General features: G+C 33.8%; 1 protein-coding gene across 1 annotated transcript in view; it reads left to right on the top strand.

Annotated features, from left to right (window-relative positions):
* LOC150101479 (uncharacterized) overlaps window positions 1–13818 on the top strand; it is a 599391-nt gene that overhangs the window by 429395 nt on the left and 156178 nt on the right. Inside the window, exon 9 of the mRNA XM_090400199.1 lies at window positions 5860–6235. Within this exon, the coding sequence (XP_090256325.1) occupies window positions 5860–6235 (376 nt within the window). The remainder of the gene's footprint in view (window positions 1–5859; window positions 6236–13818) is intronic.

Genomic DNA, 13818 nt, shown 5'->3' with positions numbered 1-13818 from the left:
AATAGGAAATAGACAACAAAATCAAAAAGCTGGTATGGTAGGCAGTCAATTGAATAAATGCATATGGAATAAGAGACAAATTAGTCAGAACACTAAATTAGCTGTATACAAGACAGTGTTCAAACCAGTTTTAACTTATGGATCTGAGAGCTGGGTCAGAAGTAAAACACTTGACCAAAGACTAGAGACCGCAGATATGAGAGTCCTGAGAAAGATTATAGGTGTGAACAGATTGCATCAATGGCAATATCATATTAAAAACGAGGATATTAGGAAAGAACTTGACATTGTCAGCATCCAGGAATGCGTTAGCAGAGCTAATCTCAGGTGGTATGGTCACTTAAACAGAATGGGCGAGGAAAGATTAGCAAAACAAGTGTTCTCTGCCAGGTTGGCAGGAAAACGACCCAGAGGAAGACCAAGATATAGGTGGATTGATACGGTACAAAGTGCCTTAGACAATAGAAATATAAGATCTGATAATGTTGGAGTCTTGACAAATAACAGACTGATTTGGAGGAAAATTGTAGATAGGAAGTTAGTAATGATGTAAATTTTTCATAGTGTACAGGATACTATCATATCCTGTACACCCCTTGAGGGTACATGTCAGGAATTTGATGATGAGTAGAAAGTAATCTTTACAAGTTGCAATTCTATAGAGAACATACGTGATGTCAGATTTCCTTAGAAAAATAAAGAGAATCACTTAAGATACAGACCTTTATCTCCTATGTCCAGTATGTGTGTGTGTATTTGTAATGCACTTATATATATGGTGTACATTGTGTGTGTGTGTTTATAAATATTTTAATTTTTTTATACTTGAGCTTCATTCTTTGGAATTCACAGCATGTTGATTTTGAAGTCAGTTTAACATCACAGGTACAAATCTAAATATCTTAAACAACCAATAAACAAAAATACTGTTAATATAAAAGCTTATAGAGATATAAAAAGAGGAATTTACAATTTCTCCAATGTGTGCTGTGGGATTACATCGAGGTGTCTTGTTATTGACAAATGAATTCTGATTCCTAAAACAAAAAAAAAAAAGGCAGGGCATGCTTAATATTTTTTAATATAATTTGAAAATCCATATAATGAACTGTAGATAATTTTAAAAATGGTTGATACAATATATGGAATTTGAAAGATTAAGTGAGAAAAGAGAATTAAGTTAAAGAATAGTTAGATGATAGTCTTTCTATTTTTTGCAAAACTAATTGAATTAAGGCATCCCCCCCAATTCCTAACAGTACTTTTAAAATATAAATTATGTATATATATGTACTGTTATCATTTAAAAATGAAAAGTTTTAGCTCCAATGCACTAAGCAAAAAATTGAACATTTTTGTTTTGTCTTAATACAAACAAAAATTGGTACATGAATAATTTTGATGTGCTGAATTGAAATATGAGCATTAAAATTAACCTAATTACCCTCCAATTTTTCAGCAATCAAAATTACATTTTCATACTTACTGCATTTCTTATGAATCTACATCATATATATATATATATATATATATATATATATATATATATATCAGGGGCATATATTCAGGGTGTGCTAGGTGTACAGTGGCACACCCATGGAATAGCAATATCACTGATATTATATTTTTGCATTTATTCATGTTAAAGACTTCCCTAGTTATTTCCTGGCTTTGTGTAATTCCTAAAATTAAACACATTATACTAATGCTTCATGAAGAAGACACTTTTTGATGCATAAACATTGCATCATATTTGCATTAATAAATCAGGTGTGCTGTCATAAATGAAGACACTTTTGAACAGATGTATAGATGATGCAGCATTCCAGTGGTTTTCAAATTCTTAGCATTCTGGTGGTTTTAAACCTTCTAAAACGTGAATCCAAGTGTGAATAGAAAGTGGATCTTTAATGAAATGTATTATTCCATTGCCTTGTATGCCTGTAAGCATTCCAGATCTTTATAATTGTCACTTGTAGTAGGACCCTAAAATATTGGTAGTAACATGCATCTTTTTCACTGTCATTTAAGTTATTGAAAGAACATAAATTTGTATGCTTATATATGAATGTGTGCCTACAAATTTATATAAGTGTGCTTGAATACAAATTCTCTAGCCCAATAAAAATGCCTTCCCTAATTTGTGCAGCATTTATTTTGAGTAATTTTTCCTTTAAATACTGAAAACCATCACCAAACTTATTTAAAGCTTTAATGAAAGTTTTCCTGGAAAAAATCTTAATGATTTGCAAAGAGAACTTTTTTTTTTCTGTCTTCACAAGGGGAAGATACAAAATACATGAATTCAATGCTCTCTTTACCTTTGTCTTCTTGACTTGACTTTTGTCATACTAGCTATTTTTTAAACTCACAATGGTGACCTTGAGCTCAACTATTCCACCACATAAAAAAAATGCCCTGAATCTTGGATAGATCATGTCGATCCCTTAGATTCCATCTATAGCATACCACTGCTGTGTAATTCAAATGATGTAGTTAGCAGGAGTTTCAGGACTAGATTTTTGCTTGGCGAACGGTGAATGAGTGCAATAGGTTGCCAGAGTCTGTTGTGGGTGCCATGACAGTGAATGAGTTCAAAGCAAAGTATGATAAATACTGTGCAAATGTGGGGTAGTGCTTGGCATGATGTTTAGGGCCTCCCTCAATGAGTCTTAGGACTCCATGGAGTAGCCTACAATAATAATAGTGTTATGAGTATGTCATTGCATGCTCTACTGAATTTTGCATTAATATGTAAAATTTAGGCCACGAATGTTAGTAAAGTGAGTGTGAGTGTTGCTGCAATGGATTTACTTGACTTTCTGACAGACATAATGAGAAACTTAAATGACTAAAATCTGAGGGATAACAAAATAGAAAAAAAATATTATTTTTGAACACACAACTAGTTTTGTCTTGCTAAAACACTTCATTAGGTGCATAACGTGGATGGGTAAAAAGAGAAATAAATACAAAATATACATCACTAGAAACTAATTGTTTATAATATTGAATTACAAATTGATTGCTAATATTTGAAGTCATTCTGGATCCCACAGCATTGTTGAGCATGTTCACATGATTATTATCTCATGTATGCCAAAGTACTGTGTATATCATATGACTGAGGAGTAACAATCAAAGAGATTTTAGCGTAGGTTTGTATTAAGATGAACCGGATTGAGAACAATTGCCGATTCAACAATACTTCTTTCATAGCATCTAAAAATATTTTCTGATTTGTCCCAGATCACTGAGTGAATGGTGGATTCTTCATTGTCAGGGTTAGCAGAATTAAGAATGTGATTAAGTAGAGCAGTAGCTCTAGTTCTACCATAGGTGATGTCTCTTACATGCTCCTCTATGCATAGTTCGATAGATTTTTCCATCTGACCAAAATATGGATGTTGCAGTTATACCAAAGTTGGTAAACCCCTGGGAACTTAAGCGGCCATGTTTTGGTTTTGCACAAAAACTGCGCTTCTTTCACACTTGTGAAAGAAGCGCAGATTTTATATATGTTGAGAAATTTGGCTAATCATATGAAAACCAAACTGATATACAGAAGAGAAATAAAACCTTTTACATCATTATTATCTTCAGTACTGTGAGCATGTGGATTAAATAGAGCATAGTGATAGTCTGCCTTCAATAATAACCATTCTTCTGAAAGATTGTTAGAAGAAACTTTAGTTCTTTGGTGATTGCCTCTTTACTGATGAGCAGGCACAGTTACTTAATGTATAAATGATGCCAAGTTTTTGTGATGGGTAATGATGAAATTGCACATGAAGGTATCTGTTGGTGTATGTGGATTTTCTGTAAGTAGAGATCTTCAGTTTTTTCAGCACACACACACACACACACACATGTGAGTTTGACATCCAGGAACAGGAGAGAACCATTAACTTACAGCTTTGCAGTAAATTGTATTCTTGGGTGTTGGCTGTTAAAATAGTTCAAGAACTCTTGGAGGGAATCCAGATCATGGCTCCAAATTAAGAAAATATCATCACTGTACTCTTCATAATCTTGATTTCAATGGAATGGAATGGAACTGATGGCTTTTTCCTCGAAGGCTTTTAAATATATATTTGTTAATACAGGAGATAAAAGGTTGCCCATGGCTAACCCAAAGTTTTATTTATAAATAGTTTGTAAATAGAAAGTAACCAGAATTGATGCAATGGATAAGGAGTGTAATAACTTTTTTTTTGATAACTTATCTTTTAAAAATGATTATCTCCTCAGTAAGGAGGGAAATCACATCAAAATTGGCCATAATTTCATCTCTTTGAAAAATATGTCTTTATTGGACAATGGTAGCATGTTTCAATTTGCTGATTTCTATTAAACAAAAGACATTTAAAAAAAAAAAAATGATGGGTTTATGGTTGAAGGAAAACAAAATGGATACCATTTTTGTATTCAAAGCAGACAATTCTGTTACAATCACATACTTTTTTTTTGTCTAAAGATAAATTTGAACATACAATGATATTGTTCACCACCAGCCCTGGATATTTTGCTAGAATTATATATATCAAACCGTCCAACTAGGAACTATCCAGAGGAGAAGCAGCTTTCTCTCCTACAACATTAACTTTGCATGTGTATTTTGCACATGTTACAACCTGTTGTGTAACTATCAAACATTATGAAAATAGTTATTGAGGTATAGCTGACAGTCGTTACTTATCAGCTCTGAGCATTTGAAGGTCAGAAATTTAGATATAGGCTGGTTATTTGTTGTCTTACTTCAGTGCACACACATGAGAATCCATTTATTTGTCTCTGCTAATTTCATCGTGATTGTTTATTACATTAGCCTTACCAGTCCTAATGTATGGAAGTGAAATCTGGACAATAAAATGAAAAGACAAACAAAGATTAATAACAGTTGAAATTAAGTTTATGAGAAAAACTTAATTTCTATTAAGTTTTTCTCATAAAACTTAATAACTTAATTATTTGTTGTCTTACTTCAGTGCACACACATGAGAATCCATTTATTTGTCTCTGCTAATTTCATCATGATTGTTTATTACATTAGCCTTACCAGTCCTAATGTATGGAAGTGAAATCTGGACAATAAAATGAAAAGACAAACAAAGATTAATAACAGTTGAAATTAAGTTTATGAGAAAAACTGCAAAGTATAATCTATTTGATCACAAAAGATATGAAGAAATTATGAAAGAATTAAACTAATCAGAATTACTGATTAGTAATGGAAAAATTAAAAAATATAAACATAAATGGATGGAACATGTTCAAAGAATGAAAACAGAAAGATTACCAAAACAAGCCTTAAAGTACAAGCCATTAAGGGGAAAAGAAAACCAGGACATCCTCTTCAAAGATTCAATGATGACTTCTAAGGCCAGAACATCATCATTATCCTTGATAGGCCTGATGATGATAATTGTTTATTACCCTTAAAAGATAGTAAAAAATAATCAGACAACATTTGACTCTCACTACAGTGAACCTCATAAGACCAAAAGAGTAGTTTGCTATAGAGAACATCTTTTGGGATAGCATTGTAGCTGTAAGGATTTGGTTAGAACTTTTCAGTAGTTTGTTATAGCCAGTATTTTTTTTAAATGCTGTGTATACTTAAATTTAAAAATTAACAGTCTTAATATATTGATTTCAGTGGAGTGGGGTGGGCAAATGGAAATTTTCTAATCGAAGACTATAAAAACCAGTTCAAGGTCCCCATAGTCTCTATACTGGGAACGGTTTAATTCTTTCTTTTTTTTTCCCTACCTTTTAAATAAGCAGATGTGATTTTGAATAAATTTTAAAGTAGTTTTTGATCTAAAAAAAATTCAAATTTCACTTGTTTATTTTTAGTTGCAAATCATCAAGTATACTTCAAAAGAATTCTTCACTTCTAGAAAGTCCTTCAGTTCCATTATTGCTGAATAGTGTATTACGATGTAGAACCAATCAGAGATATAGTCCTGGAAGTCTCCCAAATATTGTGCATCATTCAGATTCTAGTTCTGATGGCTATGCAGTTAAACTACATAAGCCATCTTCACTTGGAAAGCAATCTTCATCTTCATCTGATACAGGAAAGCGATCAACATATAGCCGAAGACGTAGGCGCACTTCACTTGGAATGTTTTCTTTTCCATCAGTTCGTCGTCGACATTGTTCACAGATCCAGACTCCGTTGAATGCATGTGCTCAGAGAGGCCTCTCACACTGTTTGCCATTTAAGGAGGTAACCATCTTTTATAAATTACCATTTATAAAATTGTAGGTATTAGTGGGATGGACAAATGGAAAAATTCTATTTGCCCACCCCACTAATATTTAATATTTAGGTTAGAAAATCTACACACACACTAGTAGATACAGTCACCCCAGGAAAAAAATTAATTAGTTCCAATAACAGTGTCCTCACTACTGAACTTGAGAACATTTACGATCCCCCGCCAAATGTAATGCATTAAAACCCTAAAACTATATTCTCTTCAGGACAGACTATATCAAATCCATCACCATCTAATATATCCAGGGTAGAAAAAATTCTAAAAAAAATACAGCCTTGTAACAACTTACAGACCCAGTAAAAACTGGCATCACTTATCTGCTCAACCAAAGACTAGCTCAGTCCCTAGACCTGCCAGGTGGTTACCAGGTACTTTGCAATTGTAAACTGTCCTACTATCACCAAACAGGCAGGACAGCCAACATCAGAATTGTTGAGCACAAGGACTAATCTGGTTCCAACATTCCAATACTATGGCTACTCAGGACATGTTAACCATGCTTTGGACACCAACCACAGGACACACTAGGAAAAAACCATCTGCTGTAGCAAATGTAAATATGAGAGACTGTTCCTAGAATTGGCCTCAGCCCAAAAGAACTACCCAAATTTCAACAAATATGGGCACGTGAAACTGCCTCAAATTTGAGTACTCATCTTCTGAACTTCAGTCAAAAAGATCCATTCTAGTCCACTAGGGGACACTGTTTAAGACTTTAGACTCACCTTTGGTTGCTATGCTTCAAACAACTTTACCCAGCATAGTACCTGTGTGCTCCCTGATGATTGCAATTTTCTTTGCTGAAATATCGGCAATATTAAATTTATTGTAATTAATATTTAGTCTGTGTTGGAATTTTCTTAAACTCACTGTGAACAGCCAAGTTAAATATAACTTGACTTCCCCACCTCATAGCATTGAGCATTATTTTCAGTCATGCCAATATAGACTTGCATTGGAGTTGAAGTATTGGAGTTGCATTATGTTTCAGAGAAATATAAATTGCATATACCTCAACAGTGTGTGGTTTTCCTTTAGCACTGAATATTTTCCAACTTTCTAGGACAGTGGTTCCCAACCTTTTTCCACTTGTGTATCCCTTTTAAACCCATTTCTATAAATTGTACCTCTTGTTTTTAAAATAGCTGTTTTTAAATACAGTCATACCCTGACTTACACTACCCCGACTTACGTGAATCCTGAGTTACGTGGTTTCTTGTATGTACATATTCCCATCGTGCCTCATGCCTCACCACTAGTCGTATCTTTCAGGCACCGGCCGCATTCACCAGTGTTGCACATGCTGTGAACAAGCACTGACGTGTTTCGCACGGTCTCCATTCACACACGATTTTTGTAGTCTACAAACCTTGCGATTGTTTAATGTTATGCTCTTGATAAAAATTTTATCACATAAAAAATAATAATGTCATCCAAAAGAAGTAAGTCTGATTCTTCTACAGCTAGCAAGAAAAGAAAAACATTGTCTTTGGAAACAAAACTCAATATTATTAAGGATTTTGAAGGCAGAATGAAAATTTGTGAGCTAGCAAAGAAGTTTGATCTACAGGAATCCACAGTAAGAACAATCATAAAAGAAAGGTTTACAGATTTTGGAGGACATAGATTCTAATGAGGAACGAATTGTAGCCTAGCCACAAGGCAAGGAATAAAAATATCATTAGCTTGCTATGAAGAAATTTTGCGTGACAAGAAAAAGACATTATGCCGTCAGACGAATCTATTAGATTTTATGAAACCATCAACATCGAAATAACTTTATTTTTTTTATGTATGAAAAACTACAATTACGATTATATTTCTTAAAAAATATAGGTGTTTTTGTAAACCTTTGGTCCCAATTGTGTGTTTGTATATATAAATAACATGCAAAATTATACCCCGAGTTATGCGAATTTGACTTGCACGCTTTTTGTTGGTCCCACCTACTACGTAACTTCGGGGTTTTACTGTACTGATACTTTTGTTCAGTGCCTATCTTAATGTAAAATAATGGAAATGAGGTAATGAGTTTGGAAAGGAAAATTACTACACTAAAAGTACAAACCACAGATTTAGTTTTACAATATTTGTAACACAGAAATAAGTATAGCTTCATGTTAAATATTGATAATGATGATCAAGCATTTAACAAACTTTTGATTTATTATTAGTAATAATATTTATTTGTGTTATCTGAAAAGTCTATAATAATTGGTATACAGATCACTAACTGATTGAAACATTGTTGGTGAGATCGTTGAACTTGCTTTGATGCACTTAGTTTTTTGAAATCAGGCTCAAAAGATGCAAGATACAGTCTTAAATCTGGACTTGTATTAAGCTTGTTGCAGTACTTATTTTTTATGAAGGTGTAAGAAAAAGCTCTCTACGCTAGTTCAGTATTAGTAAATGGCAAGAGGTATTTGAGTGCCTTCTCACTGAGTTGTTCATGTTCCTCACTGACATCTACCCAGAAGGTAATGAGATGCTTTCTTTTAAAATCAGAATTTAAAAAAGAATCAGTTGAAAGTTCAATTAACTGCTCTTTTTCATTGATTGATAGTTTAGCTTCTTTGAAGAATTTTTCATTGAAGGGATCTGCAATCCAGTTGTTTTCTTTTTCACGTTGAGGGAAGTACTTATAAAAGGACACTTTGAGACTTCCAAGTGACTTAAAATATTCTCTTTCACGTTTTGGGATAGGTGCAAGTCATTCTCAGATAAGAAGTTGTGCAGAGTTTCAAAAACCTCAGGCTGAACTCTTTCAATTACACGCTTGCCAAAAGCCAGTTTTTTAATCATTGACTCAATTTTGTCGGTTACTTTGAATATAGTGATTGAGCTGTTTTGAAGTCCCAAGTTGAGTTTGTTTATTTCTAGAAAAATATCTCATAAATATGCAAGACTTGGAAGCCAATCACTGTCATGAAACTTTGGAGCAAGACGGAAATGATGATCTTCAAAAAAACCTGGACTTCATGTCTAAGTTCAAACAGCTGTGTAAGTACTTTACCACAAGATAGCCACCTTATGCAAAAGTAATGTGCTGTGAAGGCTGTTCATTTCTTCACACAGCACTTTAAACAGTCTGGAGTTTCGTGGTTGTGACAATAAAATTGACAACTTTTACAGCCTCATCAAAAACATCTTTCAGTTCACTAGAAAGAGGCTTGGATGCAAAAGTTTGTCTATGAATGCAGCAGAAGTAGTTCCCCATGTGCATGGTACATGGGGAACTACTTCTTTAACTCGGCCACATAAGCCTATAAAACAACCTGACATAGACTTGGCTCTGTCAGTGCATACACCACAACAGTTCGACCAACTAATGTCCTTTTCAATAAAATAACCATCGATCACATTAAAAATATCTTTGCCTGTGGTACTCTCTGTCAATGGGTAACAAAGCAACAGGTTTTCCTCAATTTCATTTTCTGTCAAGTACTTCGCAATGATGAGCAAAATAGATAAATCAGCAACATTACACTTTCATCGACCTGGATGGAAAAGAATTTACTTTTTTAAATTCTATCTACTACTGCAGCTTCAACATCGTCAGACATATCCTGAATTCTTCAAAACATTGTATTGTTTGAAAAAGAGATAGTATCGATTTTGCGGACATGTTCTTCCCCAAACATACAAAAATGGCATCCTTAATACAAGGAGAAATTAAATCTTCAGCTATGGTGTGGTTTTTACTACATTTAGCTATGTGATAAGCAATACGGTAGGAAGCCTCAACTGCATTCTCATTGTCTTTCTTTCCTGACGTCATGTATGAAGTTACATTTGGATGCTTTTCTAAGCACTGAAAATAATGTATTTCTCTGGACTTTTTTTCCATTCACTTAGACTATAAATTATAAGATTAGTTTAATCCTTTATCCAAGTGTTAGCAAACAAAGTTTGCACCTGAAGTATCTTCAGGACTGAGGCAATTCGTGGTAAAGATGGACTAAGCTCTCATCACTTGTCTTGGTATCTCCCATAATGCAAAGCACATCTCCTTCCGGACCTTACACGGGTAGTGGCCTTCCCTTAATGCATAGCATTATACAGGTCCGCAAGGAGATGTGCTTTGCATTATGGGAGATACTAAGACAAGTGATGAGAGCTTAGCCTACCTTTACCACGAGTTGCCTGTCCTGAAGATACTTCAGATGCAAACTTTGTTTGCTTAAACTTGTTTAAAGGATTAAACTAAACTTATAATTTAATGTATTTCTTTGTTTTTATACATAAGATGTTTAGTTTCTAAATGTTGCATGAGTAGAGAGGCTTTCATGCAACCGTTGGATAATACTTCCCCACACACAAAGGGTTAGGACAGTCATCATCCCCTACAAATGGAAACCCATATTTAATATACTCTTTGCAGTATTTCCTTTTCTTCTGTGTAGTACCTGAGGCACATGCCTTTTACTATCTCCCAGTGTGGGTGTACTCATAGCTGTGGACACGTGTTGAGAAGTACTAGGCAACGGGTTATAATCCACATCAAGTTTTGGTTTTTTTAACCATTCCTGTTTTCAACTACTCATTCATAACTAACACACTTAAAAATCACTGACAATAATAATTGAAACTATGTTAAACATTAAATAAAAAAAAACTACTTGAAAAGAATCACAATTAAAGACAACGCACTTACTTATACTCGGTCAATAACGGAACTGATCAAACAGTCTGGCTACGGACTGTTTGATCAGTTCATATTTGTATTTTTGGAGAAGTTCTAGAAACGTTGCAAATGGAAGTCGGTGGAAGGTTCATTATCGCAAGTCAGTGAAAGGTTCATTATTGCAAAGGTCATTTATTAGTAACATGCGATTGTTCTGGAAAGGAGGATGGGTGACAAAAGTGATGCATGAACTGTGCATAATGATTGGTAGAAGAGTAGTTTGGGAGAGGAGTTCATAGCCATGCCCTCACCAATCATTATTCGTCAATGTGAGCTAGTTTTGAAGTATCTCCATTAGCAGTGATTCAAACTTAACATTTATTGTTCTATAACTAACGTTTTGCATTTTGTTTACTTGACTCATTTTTCTGCAATTACTGATTATTTTTCGTGTACCCCTCGATGGCCCAGTACATACCCCCAGAGGTATTCATACCACTGGTTGGGAACCGATGTTCTAGGGCATTGCATATTCTTGTTAGTAATGAGTCAGATACTTTAGATATTTATTATAGTCTAACCAAGTGGAAAATAAACTTTCAACACTAAGTTTCTCTTGACAGTACTGTACCTATGCTGTTTTGAGTGGGAATTTTTCAGTAGTGATGGTTATGCTAAAACAGGAACTTAGTGTTAAAAGTTTATTTTCCACTTGGTTAGACTATAATAAATTCATACTAAGTTTCTAATAAATTTAGTTTAATCCTTTACCCAAGTGTAGGCAAACAAAGTTTACACCTGAAGTAGTTCAGGACTGAGGCAACTCGTAGCAAAGGTGGACCAAGAACTCATCACTCCTTGTCTCAGTATCTCCCATAATGCAAAGCACATCTCCTTGCGGACATGTATAATGCTATGCATTAAGGGAAGGGCCACTACCCAGACCGGTTTCGACCTTTATTGAGGTCTCGTCAGTGGGATGCAGACCCAGAAGTGGTGATACTAAGGTAGAAGCAATGGAGAGGTCATACTTATAAGTTGCCAAAAGGTGTACAACCTTATTATTAATTTACTCTGGATTTAGAGAAAGATGTTGGAAGTTTATTTTCCACTTGGTTAGACTATAATAAATTTAGGTTTGCCATGTTTGCCTCAGTCCTGAACAACTTCAGGCGCAAACTTTGTTTGCCTACTCTTGGGTAAAGGATTAAACTAAATTTATTAGAAACTTAGTGTGACAGTCCTGGATCAAATCAGTCTTTTTGGTCTACTGATTGTTTGTCCTCTAACCTATAGACTGTAGATTCAAATCTCATGGAATTATTGGAATTTCAATAGATAAACATGTTTTTTTGAAACACAAGACACTATAAATCAAAGGAGTGTTGTTTTTCACAAATTCTTTTTGTAAATTACAGTGAGCCACGATCTGTCATCTAGATGCTATATTCAGCATCTGGTTTAAGTTCGCTAAATATGGCTTGTTAATTTAGAAATCTTCCTGTTAATACAAGTTTTTTATTAATTTAATCTGATGATGTATGAAACTAGTCATTAAACAGTTCCTTTCTGAATCTATTATTTGTATTTTTTTTGCTGGTTAATTAATAATTATTAAAACTGTTATTGCTTTAGCTGTATGCTATGTAGAAGAAATTATGGATCAGATTTTTATATACAGTTGACCCTTGAACACCACAGGTCCACTTATACGCGGATATTTTTCAATAAATATATTGGAAAAATTTTTGGAGATTTGTGACACTTTGAAAAAGTCAGGTATGTCATGAATGCATAAAATATATGTAGATACTAGTCTGTTTTATCATTTACTATAAAATATACACAAATCTATTATAAAAAGTTAAAATGTAGCAAAAATTATACACACAAACACTTACAGACACAGCCATTCAAAGCCGAGAGAAATGTAAACAGACATAAAGATGCAGTATTAAATCATAACTGCATAAAATCAACTTATTAATTAACTCATCAATTAATTAGCTTAAAATAAACTTATAATGAATCATTCATTAGTGCATAGGCTAGGCTACCATAAAGTAATCATATTGCTGCTTCTTCATTATCAATGCATGAATCATTATACCTGTAAATAAATCTGAATTTCTTTTTCACATTATATTTTCATTTTTGATGAATAGCATTTAGTCATACATATCACATCTGGGGTATTCTGCATCATATAAGACAATATTTGACAGATGATTCATCCTGTAAACAGAAGACGTACATTTACGGTATTGATAAATGCAGTACAGTACTGTAAATGTATTTTCTCTTCCTTAGGATTTTCTTCATAACATTTTCTTTTCTCTAGCTTACTTTGTTGTAAGAATACAGTATATAATACATATGACATACAAAATATGTGTTAATCGGCTGTTTATGTTATCAGTAAGGCTTCTGGTCAACAGTAGGATATTAATAGTTAAGATTTTGAGGATCACTGTGGGGATTTGCAACTAACCCCACATTGTTCAAGGATCAACTGTATATAAACACATACATATATAATATATATATGTATACATACACACAGGATGATCAAAATTAAAGTATCCCTGTTTAAGCCCTTGTGAAGCTCCACCTTGTGATTCAAATGTTGCAAAACTTTGCAGCATTTGCATTTGCACTAGGTGGAGCTAGGTAGGTCATGTGCAAGCAATATCTGAGGGGGGAAAAGTGGTAGTTCTGAAATTCGCCACCAGAAGGTGCTGTATGTTGTACCAATATAGATGTAGTAATTTTTCTGTGTGTGTGTGTGCAAGGAGAAGAAAAGCAACATAAACATAAATAGTGCATTTTTTATTCACTTCCATTATGCATTCACAGACTGTACTGTTCAATGTGCTACCCTTCCTGGTATGCCACAGACTGCAT

Source organism: Typopeltis vanoorti, chromosome 11 (genome assembly GCF_054136105.1).
Source record: "Typopeltis vanoorti isolate ZY-2024b chromosome 11, IOZ_Tvanoo_1.0, whole genome shotgun sequence".
Classification (NCBI taxonomy): domain Eukaryota; kingdom Metazoa; phylum Arthropoda; class Arachnida; order Uropygi; family Thelyphonidae; genus Typopeltis; species Typopeltis vanoorti.
Note: the sequence above shows the minus strand (reverse complement) of the source record. Positions and strands in the feature narration are given on the sequence as shown.